Raw genomic sequence first — 27,447 nt, 5'->3', positions numbered from 1 at the left:
ATGACTACATTTTACCAGCCTGGATGGCAAATTGCACTTTGGGCCACTGCCTACTTATTGATAATCACAGCATCAATTGTGGGGAATACCATCGTCATTTGGATTATCCTGTCCCATCGACGAATGAGAACAGTCACCAACTATTTTATTGTGAACTTGGCTTTTTCCGATCTGCTTATGAGTGCTCTAAACACAGTTTTTAATTTTATTTATGCCTGCCATAATATCTGGTATTTCGGCGAGGGATTCTGCCGCTTTCATAATTTTGTTCCCATTACTGCAATATTTGTCAGCATTTATTCTATGACTGCTGTCTCTGCGGAGAGGTAAGAAAAGCAATGGTGAAAAGTTTACCATTGGAATTAAAAAAAATACTGTAAATTTGCTGGTGGATGTTCAGTTGTAATAAAGCTATGTTCGATATGTAACTGTAGAAAATATGAATAACTTAAATAGGAATAACTACATGAATATGGAAGAATATGAAAACTAATATGAACTTGTAAAGCATGCATATTCAGACATTTTGCATGCGGTTAGTGTAGTAAAGAGTTAATATTGGTATTTATTCTAGAAGAACGTTTGGAGATGATTCCTAAACTATTGGGAAAGATAGAACAATACAGAGAAATGGCAGGACTAAAAATAAACAGAGAAAAAAACCAAAGTAATAGTTAAAAACCTTAGACATAAGCAAAAAAAATGTCAGAAAAACAGAATTGCAAATAATTAAAAAGGTCAAATATCTGGGAATATATTTAACAGAAACATGTTCAATGATAAAAAAGATAATTATACGAAACTATTGAATCAAATAAGACTGGATTTGGAAAAATGGAAAAACTTGCAATTGTCAATATTAGGAAGAATTGCTACAGTGAAAAGGAACATACTACTGAAAATCTTATTCTTATTTCAAAGAATACCTATAAAACTTGAGAAAAAATTCTTTGAAGACTTAAATTTATTAATCTTGAAATTTATTTGGCAAAGGAAGAAAGCTAGAATTATGTTGAAAATGTTACAAGATGCCAGGAAAAATGGAGGTCTTGGTTTACCAGAGTGGGTTTTATATTATCAAGCATCTGCATTAACATGGGTAAAAGAATGGATAACTCTTAGAAATAAAAAGGCTGTTATATCTGGAGGGGCATGATTTACAACTGGGGTGGCACACTTTTTTATGGTACGGGAAAAATAAAGTTCATAAATATTTCCAAAATCACTATATAAGAAATGCATTATTAACAACATGGGGAAAAATAAAATGTAAAATATATTTGAAAATGAACCTTTATTGTCAAAGTACAACTATGTGTACATTGAGATTAGCTGAGCCTCCCTTTGTGCTCCCACCCCCCCCAACACACAGTGACAACAAACCCTCCATCTTACTACACCATGTGAACCAACTGCACCACACACCGGCCTCCCAAGTTAATGCTGCATAAAATTCACAAAAGTTATTTCTCATTCAAAAGCCTAACAGCCCACGGATAAAAGCTGTTTTTCAGCCTGTTGGTGTGGCTGGCTATACTCCTATATCTCCTACCCGATGGTAGGAGAGTAAAGAGATACCGTCCAGGGTGTGAGTCATCCCTGAGAATTTTCCTCACTCTTCCAAGGCAACGAGCCCTGGCGATGTCATCCAGTGGTGTCAGGGGACAGCCCACAATGTCTTGTGCTGTACTCACCACCCTCTGTAATACTTTCCTATCCGTGGCTGTCAAACCAGCATACCAAACCACAATACCATACGAGAGGACGCTCTCTATAGTAGACCGGTAAAAGAGGGTCATTAGCCGTTGTTCTACCCTGTTCTTCCGCAAGACCCTAAGAAAGTGAAGCCTCTGTTCGGCCTTTCTGGCCACCTGGGTTGTATTAAACTTTCCAGGTCAGATCTTCACAGAGGTAGACTCCCAGAAATTTAAAGGAGGAAACAGGGTGGTTGTCAACAAACCAAATTTAGTGAACTTTGAAAAAATCTGGACATAGAGACATATTCTAAACTCTGAAGAGAATTTAAAATCTAAACAAGAAATGGAAAATCAGGGTCAATTTATCATTGTGGGCACATTTACAAATGCAAGCTAGATAGGATAAAGATATTAAACTGGATTTTATAAGGAACAAACTGTGTTTGATAAGACATTGTTAACTTCTGATGAGAAGCTAATTAAGAAAAGGTATAATTTTCTATTAAATTTGAAAATGGAAAGTGATCAAGTTAAAGAAGCAATGATGGGCGAAAAATTTTGGATACAACATAGAATTAGAAAAATGGCAAAATTTATGGGAAAGAAATTATGAACTGACAATGTCAACTTCCTACAAAGAAAATTTATATAAAATGTTTTATAGATGGCACTTGTCACCAGCAAGACTAGCAAAAATGTTGAAAAATAAGAGTTAATATTATAGTTCTAGATTATTGTGCACATTTTCCTGGTCGTAAATCCCACTGAACTGAAAAATATTTACTTCTTGTAGACATGCATAAAACTAATCCTAAATTGTAAGTAGACATTCCTTATCTACTGCTATGTATATTTTGTGCTATTTTGTTTTATAAGATTTTTCTGTGACCATTTGATAAAAACGTGCTTGCCAGTTTTACATAATTTGTTCAGATTTTGCTGGTTAGGACATCAAGACCTACTTCACTACTGCTGGTGGTAGCCATACACTCCTTTCTAGTATTCCACTAAACATTACTCAGTTGTTTCACGCTTCCAGAGGCATATCTTTATTAGCCTTTTGCAATAGGTTTATTAGTCTTTGTTAGTACTCTACGAACTTTAAGTACTTTGTACTTTAAGACACTGTAAGACTCTTGGTGTTTCTCCAGCTCTGTCCTTGGCTAGAATCTCATTTTTATAAAGAGAGACTACTAACATTTCCCAGGTATCAATATTCTGACCAAAACAAGCAATATGCTTATGCGCAGGGGTGTCCACAGGGAGTGGGGAAGTCAAGAAATCAAAATGGCAGCCAAGACTATGAGATTAAAGCCCTGCTCCTTTTTTGTATGCCTTGCATGGGCATTACAACCATAAAAAGGGTTGAGGAGTTGGAAGCCACCATCCTGATTTTTTTTATCCTCCCAAAGATGCTCCTGCTTGTGTGGAAAACAAAACACACATCAAAACTCTGTCTTAATGAGTCAGCAGAAGGAAATTAGTGGATTACGTCAGGTCTCTGGAAGAAACTGAGATATCTTCCTCACAGTTTTTTTTAATGTCCTTAAGTTGACAGAAAATCATGCAGGCTTAAATTGCAACTGCCCCCAAGGGTTAAATTGTATTCCACCTCAGTAGTGATGAGGCTGGACTACCCGTAAGCCACTCCAAGTTTCTTATACAAAGAGATGGGCAGCATATAAATTTGATTAATAAATAAATCCTTAACGTTTCAATGCTGAACAAAGGTAGTGCCCCAAGTTTATGGAAAATGTTCCCACCAGCTGTGGTGGGGCTGGGTAGACAGGAACTGCTGGGCAAGGAAGGGAAAGGAAGCTGTGAGTAAAAGAACACCTTCCTACACAAACAAAAAACACAGCACTATTCAGCTCTGTCTGTTATAGATCAAAAAGACAAAAGCCTTGGGCATAATCTCTCTGCCCCATTATTACCATCCTGGACTGTGTCTTGCTTTGTTTTAATCAGTGGGAAGATGAAAACCAACTTAAATTTTGGTTGGTTCAAAACCCACCAATCAACTTCTTGCCTTTCACAGGTATTTTCCTCTGCTACTTTGCTGAGCTGCAAATGCGTTCCTGCATAGGCGGCTTGACGCTTGCAAAGAAAGTTCACAAAATAGAACGATTTACAACCTCTATCCCCAAACATCTCTTCCCAATGATTTGCCCACTGTAATGACATTTATAACCAGAGCAAACTAATGGGAAGAGAAAGGTGTGTAGTCTTCAATTAATCTTCAACAAGGAGAGGGAAGTAAGTGTATCCTTCTTGAAGATGGAATAATATTTTGTTTCCCAGTTCATTGAATTAACTCTCTAGAGATGCTAAAAGCTATAAAGCTGTGGAAAACCTGAGAGCCAAAGAAATTGGACTTCTAATAGACCACTCTCCACTTCTTCAAGTTAGAAGCATGCAGAAATATCTGAATTTGGGAAGGATCTTGCCAATATTTGCAAATGGGGTGGTGGTGAACCCAAGGCCCCTTCTTTGTGGGATGTCTCGGGACTTTTTTGCCTTGATATTGAATCCTTTCCTGGTTGCATGCTTGCATGGACCCAGAGGCCCTTCAGACAGTCATTCATGCACTGCTCCCTTCATAGTTCAACTATACAGCACATTCAACATTGAATAAACCTTGAAGATCCCTAAGAAGCTTCAACGGGTCTATAATGCATTAGTGCAAGCAATTATAGCTATGCTCCAGTATGCTCATTTGACTCCCCTATTCTATGAGCTGCACTGGTTGCCGGTTTGTTTCTGAGTGGTGTTCAAGATGTTGGTTATCACCGATAAACCTCTACATGACATAAGGCCTGGCTATTTTGGGGATTCATTGTCTCCCATCATATCTACCTGGCTAATGCAGGCTTATAGGGTGGTGCATTCCAGTCTCCTTTGATTAAACACTGTCATCTCTCAGGAGCTAGGAAGCATGCCTTCTCCGTTGCAGCATCAGCTTTCTGGAATGAGATTCCCCGAGATCTGGATAGCTCCCACACTGATGGCTCTCCAGAAGGCCATGAAGACCTGACTATCTTTCCAGGCCTTCTGCTAGTGTGGTTGGTGTCCTCTATGCTAGATGTTAGCCATTGGTGGGACATTGAGAGGTTTGCTTCATTCACCATCTTGCTCTTCTTTCTTTTTTCTTTTCTTTTCCTTTCTTGTCCAAGTTCTGGTTTCATTGTCTGTTTTTCTGTGATATTGCTTTTATTTTGTTTGGAATATGGTGAATTGCCCGGAGTCATCAAATTAAATAATGTACATAAACAAGCGTCTGCATAAAGCCACTTCCTCAGTAGAAAAAAAAATGCTGGTTTTTCTGGACATGTAGCTCCTACTAGAAAAGAATGTAGCAACTGTGGCCAGGAAAACGTTTCCATAGATCCATCTGACATACTGGTTGCTGGATCAACAAATGGTATTTTATGCCCTAGTCATCTCATATGTAGAGTATTGCTGTGAGCTCTACATGGGGCTGCCTTTGAAGACCACTCAGAAGGTTCACTTGATCCAGAACTCAGCAGGGTGAAGAGCAGGGCTTTTTTTCTCATAGAACGCTCAGAACGGAGTTCCGGCACCTTTTTTGGATGGAACCTTGTAGGTTAGGCAAGGCAGGTTGTATGACGTGTGAGTTCCGGCACCTTTTTCTTTTACAAAAAAAGCACTGGTGAAGAGTAACAGGCATACCACAATCTGTAACACAGCTACTCTGCTGCCAAAACTTCCAAATGTAATTTAAGGTACTGGTTACGTCTGATAAAACCCTTAATGGTACAGGGCTTGACTATCTGAGGTATAAAGTGTGCATGTTCTGAATCCCACCAATGTGATGTAATCTAATGGGACCAAAGAGCGGGCCATCTCTGTCATAGTATATGTCCTCTGAAATAGCATCCCAAAACATCTTTTTGGCTCCCACTGACAGTCTCTGGAAACCTGACTCTTCTCCTAGGCTTGGAATAGAATAGAATAGAATAGAATAGAATAGAATAGAATAGAATAGAATAGAATAGAATAGAATAGAATAGAATAGAATAGAATAGAATAGAATAGAATAGAATAGAATAGAATAGAATAGAATAGAATAGAATACCTGTATTGTCATTGTGTAACTCACAATGAAATTAAGTGTGGTCCACAGTGCACACTACACACAAGTAAAAACCACAAATAAGATATACAATCTCAGTAAGTGGCAGTTATCACTGATAAAACATCTTGAGAGAAAATTTACTATACTGTGACCAGGAAAACTATATAGAGTTGTCAATGAAATGAGTTTGACTTGAAGACTTTAATTTACAGTTGAGCAAGACTTTCTGAGCCAATGGAGTTTTGTTAACTCCAGATTCTATGCCAAGCAACTTAGATTGTGCCCATGTTTGTTTGAACTTCTCTGTCATGTTTTTATTGGATTTGCGCTGCCCCTAATATTGCACTTCAACATTGCACTATACGGTAGTATTTAATATGGTTACAGCTCTGGGATAAAAACTATTTTTCAGCCTGTTTGTCTTTGTTTTTATTATCCTGTATCGTCTGCTAGATAGTAATAGTTCAAAAAAAAGAATGTCCTGGATGAGATGAGTGTTTAAGAATGTTTTGAGCTTTCCTAAGGCAGCGGGAACTGTACAGTAAGGGGTACTGGTGAGTCTCTTATGGGTTTAGGATGGAGGGGGCGGTTATTGGTCAATTTGACTGTTTAGCCTCTGGATCTACAATGTTCTTTAATTGTTTAACTGTTTCTTTGATATTTTATTTATTTGTTCAATTTCCATAGCTGCCCAATTCAACCAAATGACTCTGGGCAGCTTAAAATGTTAGTACTCTGCCCAGGCTCTTTATGGAGTTAGGCGGCCTTCTAAATTTAAGGAATAGATTTTACTGCTAATAAAATGGATTTTTACAAATCCAATAAAAACATGACAGAGAAGTTCAAACAAACATGGGCATAATCTAAGTTGCTTGGCATAGAATCTGGAGTTAACAAAACTCCATTGGCTCAGAAAGTCTTGCTCATCTGTAAATTAAAGTCTTCAAGTCAAACTCATTTCATTGACAACTCTATATAGTTTTCCTGGTCACAGTATAGTAAATTTTCTCTCAAGATGTTTTATCAGTGATAACTGCCACTTACTGAGATTGTATATCTATACCAAATCAGTAATGAAAATGTAATAGCTATAGAAAGTCCCTCTGATGCTGGGTAAATAATACGATCATCATCGTAAGACATATCATTCTATTTCCTTATTTGTTTTCATTTCTGGCAAGTCTTAATAATACGTTTGATCTTTCTTGTTATTTTAACTTTGTGTTACATCAGTGGTCAAGCTCAGCCACCGGTATATTAGATGCATGTCCCTATATGAATACAGTTGTAGTTGCTTTCTCTTACTACCGTATTTTCCGGCGTATAAGATGACTGGGCGTATAAGACGACTCCCTACATTTCCTGTTAAATTATAGGGTTTGGGCTATACTCGCTGTATAATACTACCCCTCTTCCAACGCACAACAAATAAAAATTAAAAAACATCAGATTTGATTTTAATATGGTAATTTTAATTCAAATGCTTATGACATGCAGGTACTTAGTAGGAAAACTGTCACTTATAAACATAAGGCTGTTTGTCATCAAACATGTAAACATAAAACAGTGCAAGTGGATTAAACTTTTCCTAATTCACTCTAAAGCTTTCCCTGCGCAGACCAAATGGGAGATCCACTCCAGGTTTTCCAGCCAGCCCGCCCAGTTCCTGAGTCAAATGTGTCCTTAGAGCTAAGCAGCTGCTCTGGCTGCTGCATTCCCCACCTGCCTTTCAAGTTGGGATAGACTGCAGCTGCTCTTCAACTTTAGAAGGAAAGACGCCCAGACCCCAGCCTGTAAAAAATCACAGACTGCAGCTTCTTCTCCAATTGGTCCCGCTTTCCCTGCGCAGACCAAATGGGAGATCCGCTCCAGGTTTTCCAGCCAGCCCTGTCCCTAAAGTTTCAGCACCCGGCGTATAAGACGACCCCTGACTTTTGAGAAGATTTTCATGGGGTAAAAAGTCGTCTTATACGCCAGAAAATACGGTAGTTTTGTTTTAACCTTATTAGCTACCCAGAATCGCTGAACTTGCAAATTGGACAGCCATATTCATGTAACTATATACCATGAGACCTCATTTTAATGGTTGAAGTGTCAATTAAGGGAAGTCAGAAAGTGAATCAGAAATTAGGACATCATATGATTTTATATCATTTATGTGAAATGATACAAATTATATCATGTACATTGGTGTATGTAATTAATGATGCTATAATGCTATAATGCAAATGCAAATTAATAATGCTATAATGCAAATTATATAAATTACAGGAGAAATTTGCTTGCTACATGCAAAATCTATTGAACCCAAGTTCAGTAAAAGGTTTCATTATATGAACTATTCTAAACAGGCAAAAGGTAGAAGTTAGATTGGTTTCTCCTTTCTTGGGGGAAAAAAACCAATACATCAAAGACGTTTGTTCAACATGTTCAGAAAATTATTTTACTAAGGTGTATCCTGTCAATCACAAAGAAACCAAATGTAACAAACTTAAACTGTCCTGAAAAATTTCTCCTGAGTTTCTAACAAGGAGATGCTTTATCATAGTACAATTTGATATCAGACAACAAACAAAAAGACCTAAAAACAAGACAAGATTGCAATAGCACTTGTGACACAGTGCAAAGCCTCAGGGGGTGGGGTGGGAGGAAGACGAGGTACAGAGGCAAGCATGTGGTTGTAATTGCAGCCAAACCTGAATTTGAGTTTGAATATGACTGCAGGGGCATGCAAAAGTCATAGGTTTGTGGACTGGTCTTATGTCCATTTTTTCAGCACTGTTATAACTTTGAATGGTTGCTAAATGAATGGACGTTAAACAAGGACTTCCTGTATACCAATAAGTGCCCTCTGCTTCGCCACACTTCCAATATTTTTATGGGCCTTTCCCAATAATTTTGGTTACTTGTATAGGAATATAAGGGACGCGGTGGCTCAGTGGGTTAGGACGCTGAGCTTGTCAATCAGAAGCTCGGCAGTTTGGCGGGTCGAATCCCGAGTGCCGCATAACAGAGTCAGCGCCTGTTACTCGTCCCAGCTTCTGCCAACCTAGCGGTTCGAAAGCACGTAAAAATGCAAGTAGAAAAATAGGGACCACTACGGTGGGTAGGTAACAGCGCTCCGTGCGCCTTTGGCATCTAGTCATGCCGGCCACATGACCACGGAGACGTCCTCGGACAAGCGCTGGCTCTTCGGCTTTGAAACGGAGATGAGCACCGGCCCCTAGAGTCGGAAACGACTAGCATGCATGTGCGGGGGAACCTTTACCTTTACCTTTATAGGAATATAGTGCTATCTATGAATCACCTTTAAGTAATTTTCACTGGTCTTTGCTGATATGGATCACTTTACCTTGAAACACACCCACACACAGGCTGCTGGTGTGTGTAGAAAGGGCTCCAAGTATGTCAGAGAGGAATCAGCTGTTAAGAAATTCCAAAGAACCTCTTTTCATTGGAGGAGATTAAGGGGGAATTTTTGGAGGTCAGAGAAGCTACCTCTGTGGAACTTTTTGCTTTTCAAACAGCTATTGCAACCTTTCTTTAGAAAAAGAGGTAAGCTAAATTAATCCTCCTTGTATACATTTACAAACATGAGTCAGATTTCATTACAATTAAGTGTAGCCATTTTGTTTTCTGCATATGGCAAGCAGACACAGGTGGTATCTACTTCAGCCCAAAATTTTTGTTTCTAAATGAGACATTTGTTAAGTGAATTTTGCTCCTTTTTACAACCTTTCATGCCACAGCTGTTAAGTGAATCATGCATTTAAGCTAGTAACACAGTTGTGAAGTGAATTTGGATTCCCTATTGACCTTGCTTGTCAGAAGATTGTAAAAGATGATCACATGACCCTGGGGACACTGCAGCCGGCATAAATATGAATCAGTTGCCAAGCATCTGAATTTTGACCATGTGACTATGGGGAATGACGTAGTGGTCATAAGCATGAAAAATGGTCATAAGCAGTGGTGGGATTCAAATATGTGAACAACTGGTTCTCTGTGTGGATGCCACTTCCAGAAGTCCATTCTGGGCCTGGGCAACAAAAAATTAGCTACCGGTTCTGCCGAAGTGGTACAAACCGGCTGAATCCCATCACTGGTCATAAGTTATTTTTTCTCCATGCCATTGTAACTTCAAATGGTCACTAAATGAACTGGTGTAAGTCGAGGACTACCTGTAATAAGATCAGGGCCAACTTCAACTATTACATTTTTGCTTTTTGTGTATTTTTTTCTGGCTGAAAAATATTGCCAAGAAACATACTTGTCACCCCTAAATATTCTTTTATGGTCTACTGTATGAAACCTAGAGATCTTTTCACAAAAATAATAAAATGATAAGAAATGGAATGGAATGAAGAGGGGAGGGGAGGAGAGGAGAGGAGGAAAAAATACTAACTAGGAGCATATAATTTATATAATATTTGATTTGGTTAAATGAATGTGTAAAAAGTGTTTAAAATTTGTCAAAAAAGACAAGTCAGTATATTTTTCAGATATTCTCTATGTACATGAATTGCCCAAGGCAGATAAACAACCTGAATTTTATTTCTCAAGGGGTTCTAGATTAGCTATACAGATGTAGAAAAATGAATTGGGAAGGCCAAGTGTTGCCAAAAATGAAATGTTCTGAAGGCTGCACTATGGCGGCGCCTGGAATGGCTGCGGCTGCATTGGCTCTTGAAGGCGAATAGTTTTGGGAGGGATAGTAAGGGCTATAGGCCACATGATCAGGAAGATTTTAATGTGTTTGAGCAACATGGTGGAACTAAGGTAACATACGACATACGACCGACAATCTTTGCTGGCATGGCGAGTTTCTAGCTGTTTTGGAACTGTTGGTGAGACCGTTAAAAGTCGTTGGCGCTGTTTGAATTTGTTCCACCAGCAGTAAGATCTGACTGCTGGCCCAGTGATGGATTCTATTTCAAATCAGGGCTGTTTCCAAAGGAGGCAGAGGAGGAGACATCCCGGGGCTTATGGAGCGAAGGAACTGGATGAGGCTGTCGGCAGGCCCAGAGGAAGAGAGAGAGGCTTTTGGAGGAGTTGGTGGCGGCGGCAGCAGCAGCGTGCTCCAGGGGTGAAAAGAAGCAAGGCCTCTTTAAGGAAAGGGTGGAAGAGTCAGGATCAGAAAAAGGAAAGAAGGCGAGGTTGTCAGAATACAAGCGAATTTGAGGGCTAATCCACATGGAGCCCCATTTCCATCTGTCCTGTTTGCCATCACTCACTCCCTAGAGACTAAAATGGACAATGTGAAATTTGAGCGGGCCCCGAACAAGGAGTATATATCGGAGGTGGTGACCCTTTGAGAGCTGTATGCAACGAAATTTCATTTTGATGTATGCCGATTGGTGTACATTCAAAGTGACAATAAAGTTATCATCATCATCAAAATCATAACATTGATATACATAACAGTTCATTGCTCTCCAAGCAAAGTATAAATTAGCCGTCTGACATGACAGTTAAAAACAGGAGTAAGATAGAAAGCTTTTAACATGCAGCTTTCAGCTGCAAGGGATAAGATTGGACGGTCCTTACGGGAAAAAGAAAAGTGACTCACAATACTTACAGAACTACATATACAAATCAGAGTCAAACTATGATATCATTGCCTATTTCTGTTAGAAAAATGGAAGGAAAAGTGATCCTGTAAAAATTGCCCTTTAATTTTTCTCTTTGTTTCACAGAGATTAGAATTTGAATGAAGTAATGTGCCATTTCAAAGAACAGGGTGGCGAACAATTACAGAGGACCTTGCAGTGGGATTTATTTGTATTTACACAATCCAAGAGTGTTGGTAACAATACGCCATGACAGTGTTTCTGAACCTTGGTGACTTTAAGATCTGTAGACTTCAGCTCCCAGAATTCCCCAGCCAGATGGCTGGGGAATTGTGGGAGCTGAAGTCTACAGATCTTAAAGTCACCAAGGTTCGGAAACACTGAGCTAGAGAGAAGGGCAGGAGAGATAATAATAGTAATAGTAATAATAATAATAATAATAATAATAATAATAATAATAATAATAATAATAATAATAATAATAATAATAATAATAATAATAATAATAATAATAAATAATTAATAATAATAATTTAATTTCTATACCACCCTTCTCCCGAAGGACACAGGGCAGTGTTGTTGTTGTTGTTAGCTGCGAAGTCGTGTCCGACCCATCGCGACCCTATGGACAACATTCCTCCAGGCCTTCCTGTCCTCTACCATCTTCTGGAGTCCATTTAAGCTCACGCCTACTGCTTCAGTGACTCCATCCAGCCACCTCATTCTCTGTCGTCCCCTTCTTCTCTTGCCCTCAATCTTTCCCAGCATTAGGCTCTTCTCCAGTGAGTCCTTCCTTCTCATTAGGTGGCCAAAGTACTTGAGTTTTAGCTTCAGAATCTGGCCTTCTAAAGAGCAGTCAGGATTGATCTCCTCTAGGACTGACCGGTTTGATCGCCTTGCAGTCCAAGGGACTCGCAGGAGTCTTCTCCAGCACCACAGTTCAAAGGCCTCAATTCTTTGGCGCTCAGCCTTTCTTATGGTCCAACTTTCACTGCCATACATTGCAACTGGGAAGACCATAGCCTTGACTATACGCACTTTTGTTGACAGGGTGATGTCTCTGCTTTTAAGTGTGCTGTCTAGATTTGCCATGGCTTTCCTCCCCAGGAGCAAGCGTCTTTTAATTTCTTGGCTACAGTCCCCGTCTGCAGTGATCTTGGAGCCCAGGAAAATAAAATCTGTCACTACCTCCATTTCTTCCCCATCTATTTGCCAGGAATTGAGAGGGCCAGATGCCATGATCTTGGTTTTCTTAATGTTAAGTTTCAACCCAAGTTTTGCACTCTCCTTCTTCACCTGCAACAAGAGGCTCTTTAGTTCTTCTTCACTTTCTGCCATTAGAGTGGTATCATGTGCGTATCTTAGGTTGTTGATATTTCTTCCGGCAATCTTAATTCCAACTTTTGATTCATCTAGCCCTGCCTTTCTCATGATGTGCTCTGCATATAAGTTAAATAGGCAGGGCGACAGTATACAGCCTTGCCGGACTCCTTTCCCAATTTTGAACCAATCAGTGGTTCCGTGTCCAGTTCTCACTGTTGCTTCTTGACCCGCATATAGGTTTCTCAAGAGACAAATAAGATGGTCTGGTACTCCCATCTCTTTAAGAACTTGCCACAGTTTGTTGTGATCCACACAATCAAAGGCTTTAGCATAGTCAATGAAGCAGAAGTAGATGTTTTTCTGGAACTCCCTAGCTTTCTCCATGATCCAGCGTATGTTGGCAATTTGATCTCTAGTTCCTCTGCCTCTTCGAAATCCTGCCTGTACTTCTGGTAGTTCTCGATCCACATACTGCTGAAGTCTAGCTTGTAGGATTTTAAGCATGACTTTACTAGCATGAGAAATGAGTGCAATGGTGCGATAGTTTGAACATTCTTTGGCACTGCCTTTCTTTGGAATTGGAATGTAAACTGATCTTTTCCAATCCTGTGGCCACTGTTGAGTTTTCCAAATTTGCTGGCAAATTGAGTGTAGCACTTTTACTGCATTGTCTTTTAAGATTTTGAATAGCTCAGCTGGAATACTGTCACTTCCACTAGCTTTGTTGTTGCTCAGTTTTTCTAAGGCCCACTTCACTTCACATTCTAGGATGTCTGGCTCGAGGTCAGTGACCACCTCATTGTGATTATCAGGGACGTTAAGCTCATTCTTGTATAGTTCTTCTGTGTAATTTTGCCACCTCTTCTTAATCTCTTCTGCCTCTGTTAGGTCCCTGCCATTTTGGTTCTTTATCATGCCCATTTTTGCATTAAATGTTCCCTTCATTTCTCCAATTTTCTTGAAAAGATCTCTGGTCCTCCCTATTCTATTGTTTTCTTCTATTTCTTTGCACTGTTCATTTAAGAAGGCATTCTTATCTCTTCTAGCTATTCTCTGGAATTCTGCATTCAATTGGGCGTATCTTTCTTTTTCTCCCTTGCCTTTCGCTTCCCTCCTTTCCTCAGCTATTTGCAAAGCTTCCTCAGACAGCCATTTTGCTTTCTTGCATTTCTTTTTCTTTGGGATGGTTTTGGTTGCTACCTCTTGTACAATGTCGCGAACCTCTGTCCATAGTTCTTTAGGCACTCTGTCTATCAGATCTAATTCCTTAAATCTATTTGTCACCTCTACTGTATATTCAACAGGGATATGATTTAATTCATACCTGAGTGGCCTAGTGCTTTTCCCTACTTTCTTCAGTTTAAGCCTAAACTTTGCAAGGAGAAGCTCATGGTCTGAGCCACAGTCAGCTCCTGGTCTTGTTTTTACTGACTGTATAGAGCTTCTCCATCTTTGGCTGCAGAGCATATAGTCAATCTGATTTCTGTGTTGACCATCTGGTGATGTCCATGTGTAGAGCCGTCTCTTGGGTTGTTGGAAAAGAGTGTTTGCTATGACCATCGCATTCTCTTGACAGAATTCTATCAGCCTGTGCCCTGCTTCATTTTGCACTCCAAGGCCAAACTTGCCTGTTATTCCAGTTATCTTTTGGCTTCCTACTTTAGCATTCCAATCCCCCATGATGATAAGAACATCATTTTTTGGTGTTAGTTCTATAAGGTGCTGTAGTGCTTCATAGAACTGGTCAATTTCATCCTCTTCAGCACTGGTGGTTGGGGCATAGACTTGGACTACTGTGATATTGAATGGTTTGCCTTGGATTCGAACTGAGATCATTCTGTCATTTTGAGGATTGTATCCCAGTATTGCTTTTCCTACTCTTTTATTGACTATGAAGGCTACTCCATTTCTTCTGAAGGATTCTTGCCCACAGTAGTATACCTGATGGTCATCTGAATTAAATTCACCCATTCCTGTCCATTTTAGTTCGCTGATACCTAAGATGTCAATGTTCAGTCTTGTCATCTCTTGTTTGACCACGTCCAGCTTTCCTTGATTCATGGATCTTACATTCCAGGTTCCTATGGAGAAAAAATCTTTACAGCATTGGACTTTCCTTTCACCACCAGACACATCCACAGCTGAGCGTCCTTTCGGCTTTGGCCCAGTCGCTTCATTCTTTCTGGCGCTACTAGTACTAGCCCTCTGCTCTTCCCCAGTAGCATATTGGACACCTTCCGACCTGAGGGGCTCATCTTCCAGCGTCATATCGTTTTGCCTTTTGGTACTGTCCATAGGGTTTTCATGGCAAAGATACTGGAGTGGGTTGCCATTTCCTTCTCCAGTGGATCACGTTTTGTCAGAACTCTCTGCTATGACCTGTCCGTCTTGGGTGGCCCTGCACGGCATAGCTCATAGCTTCATTGAATTACGCAAGCCCCTTCGCCACGACAAGGCAGTAATCCATGAAGGGGCAGGGCAGTGTACAGGGCAATAAATACAATAAAAATACAATGTACAAAAGTTAAAAAAGAATTAAATATTGTAGCCCAAATTACAGTAAAGATTAATAAAATTAGTATTAAAATACCCCAAACCCATCAGACCAGGCCGGCTTGTTCAAATAAATAAGTTTTTAGGTCTGTCTGATGGACTGTCCTGTCTTGTTTTACAAGTTGAGTTGAGATAATCAAGGAAACATGTTGGCACAGAGGGCACTAAAGTGGGCATACATTATAGCCCTTAGTACTTGAGGTGCAAAGTCATGGCTTTGCATCTAGCAATATTTTTATTTCATTTCATTTTTTACATTTTAAAAAAGTTTATGTGTTCCTGGATATATTTTTGAAATAGTTGTGGGGCTTAATTGTCTGCCCTAAAAGCCCCTTTCAATTTTTTTGGACCAAAGGAATGACAATCTTTTCATTTTAAGGAAGCTCACAGTGAGCATGGTTGAACCAGCTGCCGGTTGGACAGGTGACTTCCCATTCTTTCTCAAGTCATCTTCATTCTTCCTTCTTTTCTTTTTTTTTCACTTTTGAGAACCCTTTGTTACCTAGCAGAGGTGTCAGGGAATGCCCATATTGCTCTTACGATAAGTCAGAACAGATTAACTGTAGAAAACCTGTCCAATCTACATGACATTAGGTTGACATTTTCTACAAATTAATGTAGAAAAAAATGACTTTGTCTCAACTGTAACCTAAGGGTTTGCTAGCATAGTTGTTCAATGGAAAAATCCATTCCTTCTGATTCTTCCCTGTTTCTTTCAGGTATATGGCAATCGTTTACCCTTTCAAGCAAAAACTTTCTTCAGCAAACACAAAAGGGATCATCGGAATAATCTGGCTGGTGGCTTGTGCACTAGCTTTTCCACAGTTCTTTTATGCAAAACTCACCACGGATCATGGACTAACCAAATGTGCTGTGAGCTGGCCACACAATCACAGCCAAAGACAACAGTTCACGTAAGTCCCCCACATAGACTGAAATAAGAAATGTACAGTATTTTGATAAATCTAATCCAAGCAAAGGGAAGGAACGAGAATGCCAAGTGATTGATAGGTCTGTTTTCAGAACGGTCAGGTAAAAGGTCCATCGCGTTTTTAAAGGTCTACTGTGTCATGTTTGTACTTACAGAGAAGGATGGTAGATCATGAGTGAAAAAAAAATACTGCAGATATTTTCCTTAGAGACAAAAAATTGTTTTTATCTTCATTGGATTGTGACTTTCCAGGATCAAGAATCTCCCCCACCCCCACCCCCCCGCTCCAAAAGTGAAGCACTTGGAATTTAGTCAAAGCCTCAAATTTTATCTATTTATTTTTTATTTATTTATTTATTAATGGGACTTATATCCCGCCCTATCTCCTGAAGGACTCAGGGCGGCTAACAACAATAACATATAACAGAAATTAAGATAAAATTAAAAAAAAAATTAGGACCTGGACCTGTCAGTCCAGGTCAGCCAGGTGGAAAAGGAGTGTTTTGAGGCTGCGGCGAAAGGACCGGAGATCTTGGGTCATCCGGAGCTCAGGGGGGAGCTGATTCCATAGGACTGGCGCTCCCACAGAGAAGGCCCTTCCCCTGGGGTTCGCCAGCCGACATTGTCTAGCCGACGGTACCTTGAGGAGGCCTTCTCTGTGTGAGCGTACTGGGCGATGGGAATTCGTTCCCAGTAGCAGATGGTCCTGCAAGTATCCCGGGCCTAAGCCATGTAGGGCTTTAAAGGTAAGTACCAGCACCTTAAATCTCACCCGGAGGGCAACTGGTAACCAATGCAGCTCATGGAGCAGAGGTGTTATATGGGAGTATCGGGGAGCTCCCATCACTACCCGTGCAGCTGCATTCTGCACCAGCTGAAGCCTCCGGGTGGTTTTCAAGGGCAGCCCCATGTAGAGAGCATTGCAGTAGTCTATACGGGAGGTAACGAGTGCGTGGGTGACTGTACGTAGGCATCTCGGTCCAGAAAGGGGCGCAATTGGTATATTAGGCGAATCTGGGCAAATGCCCCCCTAGCTACGACTCCAATATGATCTTCAAAACTGAGTCGTGAATCTAGGAGGACGCCCAGATTGCGTGCTCTATCAACGGGAGGTAACATCTCTCCTCCTATAATCAAAGATGGAACCTCTTGGACTAAACGAGATGACGGTATGTAAAGCCACTCAGTCTTGGCCGGGTTGAGCCGAAGCCTGTTCTTTCCTATCCAAATCTGTACCGCTTCCAGGCAACGGGACATCACATCGAGGGCATCACTGGGTTGGTTCGGGGTGGAGATGAAAAGCTGGGTATCATCAGCATATTGATGATACTTCATCAATACTTTAGAACAGCGGTGTCCAACATTGTCAACTTTTAAGATTTTGTGGATTTCAATTCCCTGGCTGGGGAATTCTGGGAGTTGAAGTCCACAGATCTTAAAGTTGCCAAGGTTGGTGACTCTGGAGCAAAGAGAGAAAAACTAAGGCAGATTACAGGAAGAGATAAGAATGCATGGGGGGAAAAACAAAACAGGAGACCGAAAGTGCTTCCCGGTGCTACAAAAAACAAAAGCTCTTTATTAAATATTTTCCATTCCCTCTCCTTTCGGAAGGAAGAAAAACATTACTACAACCAAGTCTTCTTCACGAGTTCTCATCACTTCCTTTGCTCTTCGTTTCCTTATATCCCACATGGTGCCTTCCTAATTTCAGACAGTTTTTCATTGCCATTAATGAGCTATTCCAATTCCCTAAAGAAAGGCGATCATGCATTCTCTGATGTTGTAATGAGAGCATATACTTTCAGTGCTAGATCCTGCTCTGAGTTTCTCACATAAGGAAGGATGAAGATAGGGTCCAAAGGCCACTTTCACTTGCTTTCTTTTCTAAAGAGCTCTTGACTGAAAATTGTCCCATATATTATTGATAGGAAAGCTTGATTAGTTTCCCTTTGGAACAGGGGCATCCACAGGGACGGTTAAAAAAAAAGTCACAATAATAACTCTTATGTCTAATTTAAAGCCCTACCCTTTTTCAATGCTTATCATTATGCGATGCAGGTTAAAAAGGGGGTGGTTCCCATACTTAATGGACATTTAAATTTATTTTATTTATTTTTATTTTATTAAATTTATATACCGCCCTTTCCCGTAGGACTCAGGGCAGTTTACAGGGTATATAAAACATCGATACAAAAATTAAGAACAATTTAAAAAGATTAAATTAAATCCCTGAAAAAATATAAAACCCCAATTAAAACCCCAATTAAAACTCAGCCTGGGCCGGAAAGCTCGAAGAGCCAGGTCTTCAGGTCTCGGCGAAATGAACGAAGGTCGGGGGCAGTCCTAAGCTCCACGGGCAGCTGGTTCCAAAGAGCAGGCGCCCCCACAAAGAAGGCCCTCCCCCGGGGTGTTATCCGCCGGTATACTTTTACCGGCGGCACCCTGAGAAGACCCTCCCTGTGGGAGCGCACTGGACGAAGGGAGCTTGATGCCGGCAGCAGGTGTTCCCTCAGATATCCTGGACCCAAGCCATTTAGGGCTTTATAGGTCATCACCAGCACCTTGAATCTCACCCGGAGGGCAACAGGAAGCCAATGCAGCTCACAGAGAAGAGGTGTTACATGGGAGTAATGGGAAACCCCCATCACAACTCACGCGGCTGCATTTTGCACCAGCTGAAGCCTCCGAGTGGTCCTCAAGGGCAGCCCCATGCAGAGAGCGTTGCAGTAGTCTAAACGGGAGGTCACGAGCGCATGAGTGACTGTTCGTAGGGCATCTCAGTCCAGATAGGGTCGCAACTGGCGCACCAGGCGAACCTGGGCAAAAGCCCCCCTGGTCACGGCTCCTATATGATCTTCAAAATTGAGCCGTGAATCCAGGAGGACACCCAAGTTGCGAGCCCTATCAACGGGGGGTAACACCTCACCCCCCATCATTAAAGATGGAATAGTCTGGTTAACCCGAGATGCCGGTATGCACAGCCACTCAGTCTTGGCAGGATTGAGACGAAGCCTGTTTCTCCCCATCCAGACCCGGACCGCCTCCAGGCAGCGGGACATCATGGCGAGGGCATCACTGGGTTGGTTCGGGGTGGAGAAAAAAAGTTGGGTATCATCAGCGTACTGATGATACCCCACCCCAAAACCACAAATGATCTCACCCAGCGGCTTCATATAGATGTTGAACAGGAGGGGAAAGAGAACCGACCCCTGAGGAACTCCACAAACGAGAGGCCTCGGGGCAGATCTCTGCCCTCCTGTCAACACTGACTGCGAGCGGCCCAGGAGATAGGAGGAGAACCACCGTAAAACAGTGCCTCCCACTCCCAACCCCCTGAGACGCCGCAGTAGGATACCATGGTCGATGGTATCAAAAGCCGCTGAGAGGTCTAATAGGACTAGGACAGAGGAACAACCCCTGTCCCGAGCCCGCCAGAGATCATTCACCAGCGCGACCAATGCCGTCTCCGTGCTGTGCCCGGGCCTGAAACCCGATTGGTACGGGTCCAGATAATCAGTTTCTTCCAGGAACACATTTTAATGGACACACGTAAAAGCCAGGTGGAGCTTTGATTACACCATCATGTTGTTGTTGTTAGTTGTGAAGTCGTGTCCGACCCATCGCGACCCCATGGACAACGTTCCTCCAGGCCTTCCTGACCTCTACCATCTTATGGAGTCTATTTAGGCTCACGCCTACTGCTTCAGTGGCTCCATCCAGCCACCTCATTCTCTGTTGTCCCCTTCTTCTATTGCCCTCAACCTTTCCCAGCATTAGGCTCTTCTCCAGTGAGTCCTTCCTTCTCATTAGGTGGTCAAAGTATTTCAGTTTCAACTTCAGGATCTGGCCTTCTAAAGAGCAGTCTGGGTTGATCTCCTGTAGGACTGACCAGTTTGATTGCCTTGCAGTCCAAGGGACTCGCAAGAGTCTTCTCCAGCACCATAGTTCAAAGGCCTCAATTCTTTGACGCTCAGCCTTTCTTATGGTCCAACTTGCACAGCCATACATTGCAACTGGGAAGACCATAGCCTTGACTATACACACTTCTGTTGACAGGGTGATGTCTCTGCTTTTTAGTGTGCTGTCTAGATTTGCCATGGCTTTCCTCCCCAGGAGCAAGCATCTTTTAATTTCTTGGCTGCAGTCCTCGTCTGCAGTGATCTTGGAGCCCAGGAAAATAAAATCTGTCACTACCTCCATTTCTTCCCCTATCTATTTGCCAGGAATTGAGAGGGCCGGATGCCATGATCTTGGTTTTCTTAATGTTTAGTTTCAACCCAACTTTTGCACTCTCCTTCTTCACTCGCAACAAGAGGCTCTTTAGTTCCTCTTCACTTTCTGCCATCTAATGGCAGAAAGTGCACCATCATAGCTTCCATTATGTAGATGTAGACTGCCCTCAGTATCATAGAGAATTTTCTTACTGAAGGAAGAGAAATATTTGTCCCTGATCATTCACACTCAGCCTTTCTCCTTTTCCTTCTTCTTCCTTTTTCTTGTTTAGGTATCACATAGCAGTCATTCTCCTGGCTTATGTGCTGCCTCTCACTGTGATTTTTGTCACATACAGTGCAATAGGAATAACTCTGTGGCATAATGATGTTCCTGGAGATCATACCAACATGGTGTACTATCAACATAAGATCGTGGCCAAGAAAAAGGTTAGTAATTTGTTCACCAAAAAAAAAATACCCTCAAATGGAATTGTAATATAAATCCATTGCAAGTCTTGTACCACTGTACAATTGTGCATCTATTCCCAGGAGATTATAAATCAATTATGTCTTTAAGTAATAATCTTTGTAAAGCAACTCTGTAAAGTTCACGTTAAGAATTTGTGGGTGTCACCTCTTGTCAGCTTGACAATCCCAATCTTGCACCTTGAGCCCTTAAAAAGAAAACAAATGAATCCTGCGTAGCTAACATGCCACAGTATGAATTATTAGGATAATTTTTCATTAGCAATATCTTACAGGACTAAAGTAAGCGCAACTTCAGAGTTTTTATAAACAGCTTATAGTTGCATTATCAAGTAATATTAATTCTGGTATTCGTGCCATCAAGACCCATAGACAAAATGCCGAGATCTCATATAAAATATAACAGTTGCAGTAACTCCCATCATTTGGGCAGCATGTAGTAGCTTGATAAACTGCTCCAAGAACTAAGATCTCTGGGAGACAATTTCTTATTATAAGGGACCAGCCAATCAGTGTTGTGCTTGTTATCTTGAACTTCAGACAGGAAGAACCAGCTTTGCCTGGAGCTCAGTCTGTGGGAAAAGGTTATACAGCAAAGCCAGGCACAGTGAGTAAGCTTTCACAAAAGGCTCCCTGCTTTTATGTGCCTACAGTACACAATCTGGAACTTAACTGAGGCACAGGCCGGGGATCGAAAGAGTGTCAGCATGTTTATTTCAGACCAGAGAATCCAACTGTTGTTTTGGGTCCTCTGTTACAATCTTACGGATCTGGTAACTCCAAGGCAACAATAATCAGCATGAACTTCACGATTTTGAAGGTCCTCAAGCATGACATTCTGAATGGGCCCCTCTTGCCTAACAAAGATGAGACCTTCTAAGTAAACTCTGACACATAATAAGCACCAGTCTGGTCAAAGCAGCTGTAAAATAATATGTTTTCTTGAATGTGCCATGCCTCTTAGCTTAACATTGGCCTCATTGCGTTTACTCTTACCATTCTCTTCTCTCCTTGCTTCCAGTTGGGAAGGGGTAAAGAAAGAAAAGGCAGACCTTGGCATTACATGGAATGTTAAAATCTTGACAGCCTTTAAAGGTGACTGCCAAAACTCTTAACTTATTGCTACATCAATTATTCTGGAGATTTGCCAGCCAGATTGAAGGTTTGACTTGGAGATCAAGAAGCTTTTTTAAAAAAAATCCCATTTATATCCCGCCCTTCTCCGAAGACTCAGGGCAGCTTACAATTCTAAGGCACAAATCAATGTGCTTAGCAATAGCCTTCACTCTATGTATATGCCTGCTTATTAGGGCTTTCACACACACCCCCAAGCGGCATTATTACACTCAGCTTATTGCCCCCAACAATCTGGGTCCTCATTTTACCTACCTCGGAAGGATGGAAGGCTGAGTCAACCTTGAGCCTGGTGGGACGCGAACCTGCACTAATTGCAGGCAGCTGGTGTTACTTAAGGAGGCATTAGCCCACTGCTCCACCAGACTAACAATTTGAGATACACAGACAAAACTATTTTGCTTAGCTAAACATAAAAAAGATTTAGAAAAGCCTTCCCAGAAATTAAAATTAAATATTCAGGTTAATGTTAATGTTAAGATAAAAAGAACATCAATCTATCTTGCTTAATGAACTTCCAAGGTGAAAAAAAATTACATAAGTGTGTTTTTTGGAAGTGATGAATTGACCACTTGGCCTCTGATGCCTAGGCCGCAAACATCTGACAGTCTAGCATGACTACTAGACTACTAGGCAAGAAAGAAAAACACTTGTTTGGGGGCGAGGGCAGGGGTAGGGGTGTGGGTCTGCCCCACGTGCCCCGCACCCACTCTCCTTGCTGGCCCATTTCTTCTGCGGCGTCTTCTGCAGCCAGGCCTGCATTTCTTCATCACAGGCCTTTCCGGAAGGCCTTTGCAGCCGAGAACCGAGCTTGGTTCCGCAAGACCTCTGCAGCCGAGGACCAAGCTATGGATTGAATCCATAGCTCAGTACTCGGCTGCATAGCCCTTCCGGAAAGGCCTGACTACAAAATGCAGGCCGTAATACAACTGCAGAACGAAGCTGCTCCTTTGGCCCCAGAAGAAGTGGACCTGCTGGGCAGGGCTGTCGGTGCCGGAGATAAGACAAACCCTGAAAATAAGACCTGGTGCCTCTTTTGGAGGCAAAACAAAAAACAAAAAACAGACCCTGTCTTATTTTTGGGGAAACACGGTAGTAGTTCCTCTTTTTCAGTCATACAGTCATGACCTGGATTTCTGTACCCTCTATTTTGAAATTAATTTTATTTTGCCATTGTAAAGTAAATAATAAACAAACAAGCAATTTTAAAAATAATAGAAGAAAACAAGAAAAAGAGCAAATCCCTCCCAACAACCACATTTTTTTATTAGTAAGATCTTCACATGAAGGTTGCAGCAATCATATCCTCATTGTAATCCTCTACCCATAATTTGTGTTTAAAAGCCCCTCATTCACAAATTGAAAATAACATCAGGTTCAACTTCCTGAGGAACTGTGGCCATAGATTTATCTTTCCATAGGTGAAGATTGACTATAATAGCCAATAAGAGCCACACAGAAAACCTTTTTTCTATTAACCAGCCATTGGTTTGTAGCAAAGGCATGCCAGGGTCAATAAACAATCATAAAAGCTGGTCAAAGGCTGACTATCAAATATGAATAGTTGCTTTGTTCTGAGATTGGAACGAAACACTTGAAATGTTTTGTTTGAAGGATTTGAGTCTCCAGGTGCATCTGCAGGCTGTTCGTCTCTCCATGAGAAGGTGAATTGTGTGCCCGCAGTGTTGCAACATCCATAGAAGAGCTGATGCTTGATCACAACACCACGATGCAGCTTGCAGCACGGTGAACCTTCCCACTTGTCTGCTTCCTGAGGGTGCAGCCAAGAATATCTCATGAAAGTGTCAAGAATTCTTCATAGGAAAGAGTGGGTCTTTTTTTCCTCCAAAACTAATGGAAATCCACGTTAACTTCTATTTGCTACCCAAACTAGAAAAATGCAAAGAACGACTACTTTAAAAAAATAAATTCAAATACCCAGACAGACAGTAAAAACAGCAGTGAAGCATTTCTCTATCGCCTCTTCACTACCATGCTCTTAACTTTCCAATTTACAGCCCAGTGAACGTGGCAGGAATTCTTGCTGGAGTTTTTTTGGCAAATGCATTTTCCAAGTAGCCATGGTTTAGATGAAGGTTTTAAAAACAAGTCAACTGCAGGGTGTCCAAACACTTGAAAGGCTTTGAACAAAACACTCATTTTATCTCAACTTCAGGACAAAACGCTGAAATGCCATGGCCACTGATCCAAGATCAGAAAATTTCTCATGCAGAATATTTTGTACCTTTCCTTGAGGTAGTTAGATTATACAGTGGGGAAAGAAAGAGTGAAACAGTCATTAAACAACCCTATTTTTTTTTTGGTCCTAGTTTGTCAGGGCAATGGTTGCAGTTGTGATAACATTTGCCATTTGCTGGTTCCCTTATCATTTCTACTTCATTCTGGGAAGCGTCTGGAAGGAAGTCAACAGGCAGAAGTACATCCAACAAGTTTATCTGGCTGTGTTCTTGCTCGCCATGAGTTCTGCAGTGTACAGTCCAATTATTTATTGCTGTCTTAATCATAGGTGAGTATTGTGTAGCTTAAGAGACTCCAGCTTCAGTGGGTAAAAAGATCTATCACCCAAGCACAGTACAGTATAATACGACATACAGATAAATCTTCACTGGGACTTAAGCCATCACTTACACCAAATAACTTTTTTCCTTAACATTGTATTTTAATATAAAAATATCAGATTTACATTTTAGAAAGTGGCAAATGTTCAAGGGTAAGCTGATATACAGGTTAGCTCACACATACTAAGCCACTGTTTGATAAACAAAAGACGATGAGCTAATTCCTATATAAAAGTAAATCATGAATCCATGGTGTATAAGCCACAGTGACTGGATTCACAGGTTGCTAAGCCTGTTTTGTTTGGGTGTGTGTGTGTGTTATTGTTTGTCCTAGGTGAACCCGAACACCATTGATATATCTGGATAATGAAGATAGTGTGAAAATGAGACATAATCTGAACAGGGGTGTGGCTGGAAGCTATGTCTAATTGGACATTTGCATTTTTTTAGTCTTTCTTTTGGGCATGTGGTTAAGATGGAACACTCAAAATCTTTCAAAGATAAAATTGCTCCTGGAACGCACACCATATTTCATTAACACTCTGCATGGGAAATATTTCTATCTGTACCAGGAATATCCTGTAGTATTTCTGAATCCTTCCTGTTTGCTATGGAAATGTAGTATAGGGAGCCCTCATCTTAAAACCATTCATTTAGTGACTGTTCGAAGTTATAATGGCACTGAAAAAAGTGACTTATAGCCATTTTTATACTCAGCATCCCCCTGGTCATGTGATCACCGACCTTCTGACAAGCAAAGTGAATGGGGAAGCCAGATTCACTTAGCAACCACATTACTAACAACTGCAACAATTCACTTAACAATTCTGGAAAGGAAAGTTGTAATATCAGCAAAACCCACTTAACGGTTGCTGTTGTAAGTCAAAGACTTTTTCTAGCAAGTTGTACATTTATTCCATTCTGAATTTTGAGAGGTGTTTTAGTTTGGCAGGGAGGGAGGAATCAATTTCTTTGGAGGAAATGTATGTCTTTTGATTTTTGGCTTGAGAGGAAGCTTATGGCTTTATTCTACCCATTCTTTTTCTCCTGGGCTTTGTGGCCTGTAGTATGTACCAGTAGTATGTACCAGTAGCACAGGTCACTGTGAGGCCAATGTGCTACATGATCTTTACAAAAAAAAAAGATCACCCACCAGCCTTTGATCCATGATCTCAGCTTGACATCAAAAGTATTCAGCGGGCAATCAGTCTAACCTTGGCAACTTTAAGATCTGTGGACTTCAACTCCCAGAATTCCCCATCCAGCATGGAAGTTCAAGCCCACAGGTCTTACAGCTACCAAGATTGGACATCTGTGGTCTAGATCTCTCTCACACAGAGGGAGGATAGGAGTCAAAAAAGTCAAAATGGTGGCCCAAGCAAATGATCAATGGCCAACCCTTCTTTACAAACATAATACATCTTAAAAGGACATGGGACTTAATTGCCAGGCTGGCCATCTTGATTTTTCTGAGCCCATCTTTGTAGCAAACCCATTTGATTAGAGGTCAGGCTAGAGACAGACAGATGAGTCAGCAGAGAGGTAGTAAATCCTAAAACTGTGGTGGAAAATACACCTTAAAAATAGAAAGGTGTGGTAGAAATTGGGGGGGGGGGGGAATTGATGGCTTCACCCTCTCATCTCTGGCTTAGATAACATGCATTTTATTCATATTTGTACCCCTGGCAGGTTCCGATCCGGATTCAGGATTGCTTTTCAATGGTGCCCCTGCATCAAAGCTACAGAAAGAGACCGGCTTAACCTTGGCTATCCTGACCCTTATGGTAAATCCAAAGAGAACAAGCACCCAACCTGTACATAGTTTAGCTATGTACACAACTAATCGCTTTGTCAGTTGCTAATATGTATTGAGTAACAGCTTCATTGTCCTGCTCTTTCGTTGTAGCATCAAAAATACTGCACTAGATCACGGCATGTTTGTACAGGTAATCCTCGATTTTACAGTCAATTGTTTAGTGACCATTCAAAGTTACAGCAATATGGAAAAAAGTGACTTGTAATTGTTCTTCACACTGCTGCCCATTGCAGCAGCATCAGGGTCACGTGATTAAAATTTGGACACTTGGCAACTGGCATATATATTTATGATGGTTGCAGGGTTGCTTAGCAATGGAAATTTGGGGCTCAAATGCAGTCATAAATTGAGGACTACCTGTAATTATTCTTCTATGGTGGCACTGCAGTTTGCCAGTCTGGTCCTTTTGAAATCCCTTTTTCCATAAAAGATATTGTTCTATTGCCCACAAAATAAAGAGGTCAATGCATTTTCCCCCAATGTGTCTTGATAATTTGCTTGACTAATTTCTTGCTATAATCCCATTAATAATTTCACTGATATTGATATCAGTACCTCAAAACCAGATTAATTGGCAACCTAAGTCATTTATTACATTTGTAGTTATTTCAATATTTGTATACATTAAAGATAATTTAACTACCTTTCACTGCTTCCAATTTCACCAGTTGTTACAAAGAACAATTCAGAAATGGTGAGCCCACTCAGTGTATTCCTAGGCATTAAATAGATATTAATCTACTGATAATCTTAAATGCATTTTCTCCCTAAAAATATTTTGATTCGAATTCACCATCCTAGAGCTGAAGCTTAAAATACCTAGATCCAGACAAATGTCCTCTTTAGAGAATCTGTCCTTTTAGAAAAAGCCTACATATACAGCATTTTCTCTACACACACGTTGCAATAATCAAAACTGTGTTGTGGAGAATGTACTTATGGAAAATCAAAATCATTCATCTCCTTTCCTCAAGAATATCAAACCAAATTGTAACAGAAATCGGAAGGGAGGGGCTGGAGGTCCTGAAAACTGGGGTTTTGAGAATGA

At 41.0% G+C, this 27,447-nt stretch overlaps 1 protein-coding gene across 1 annotated transcript; it reads left to right on the top strand.

Moving 5' to 3' along the window:
- On the top strand, nucleotides 1–26,579 carry TACR2 (tachykinin receptor 2; the record flags this gene model as incomplete). The annotated part of the gene is made up of 5 exons (XM_081329946.1): nucleotides 1–326; nucleotides 15,959–16,153; nucleotides 20,675–20,831; nucleotides 24,335–24,531; nucleotides 26,273–26,579. The coding sequence occupies 5 exons, from the start codon at nucleotides 1–3 to the stop codon at nucleotides 26,403–26,405; spliced, it is 1,008 nt and encodes a 335-aa protein (XP_081186072.1). The 3' UTR covers nucleotides 26,406–26,579.
- Between the last annotated feature and the right edge of the window lie 868 nt (nucleotides 26,580–27,447).

The sequence above is a fragment of the Vipera berus genome (genome assembly GCF_964194415.1).
Source record: "Vipera berus genome assembly, chromosome: 5".
In the NCBI taxonomy this organism is placed as follows: Eukaryota; Metazoa; Chordata; class Lepidosauria; order Squamata; family Viperidae; genus Vipera; species Vipera berus.
This window is presented reverse-complemented; position numbering and strand designations above follow the sequence as displayed.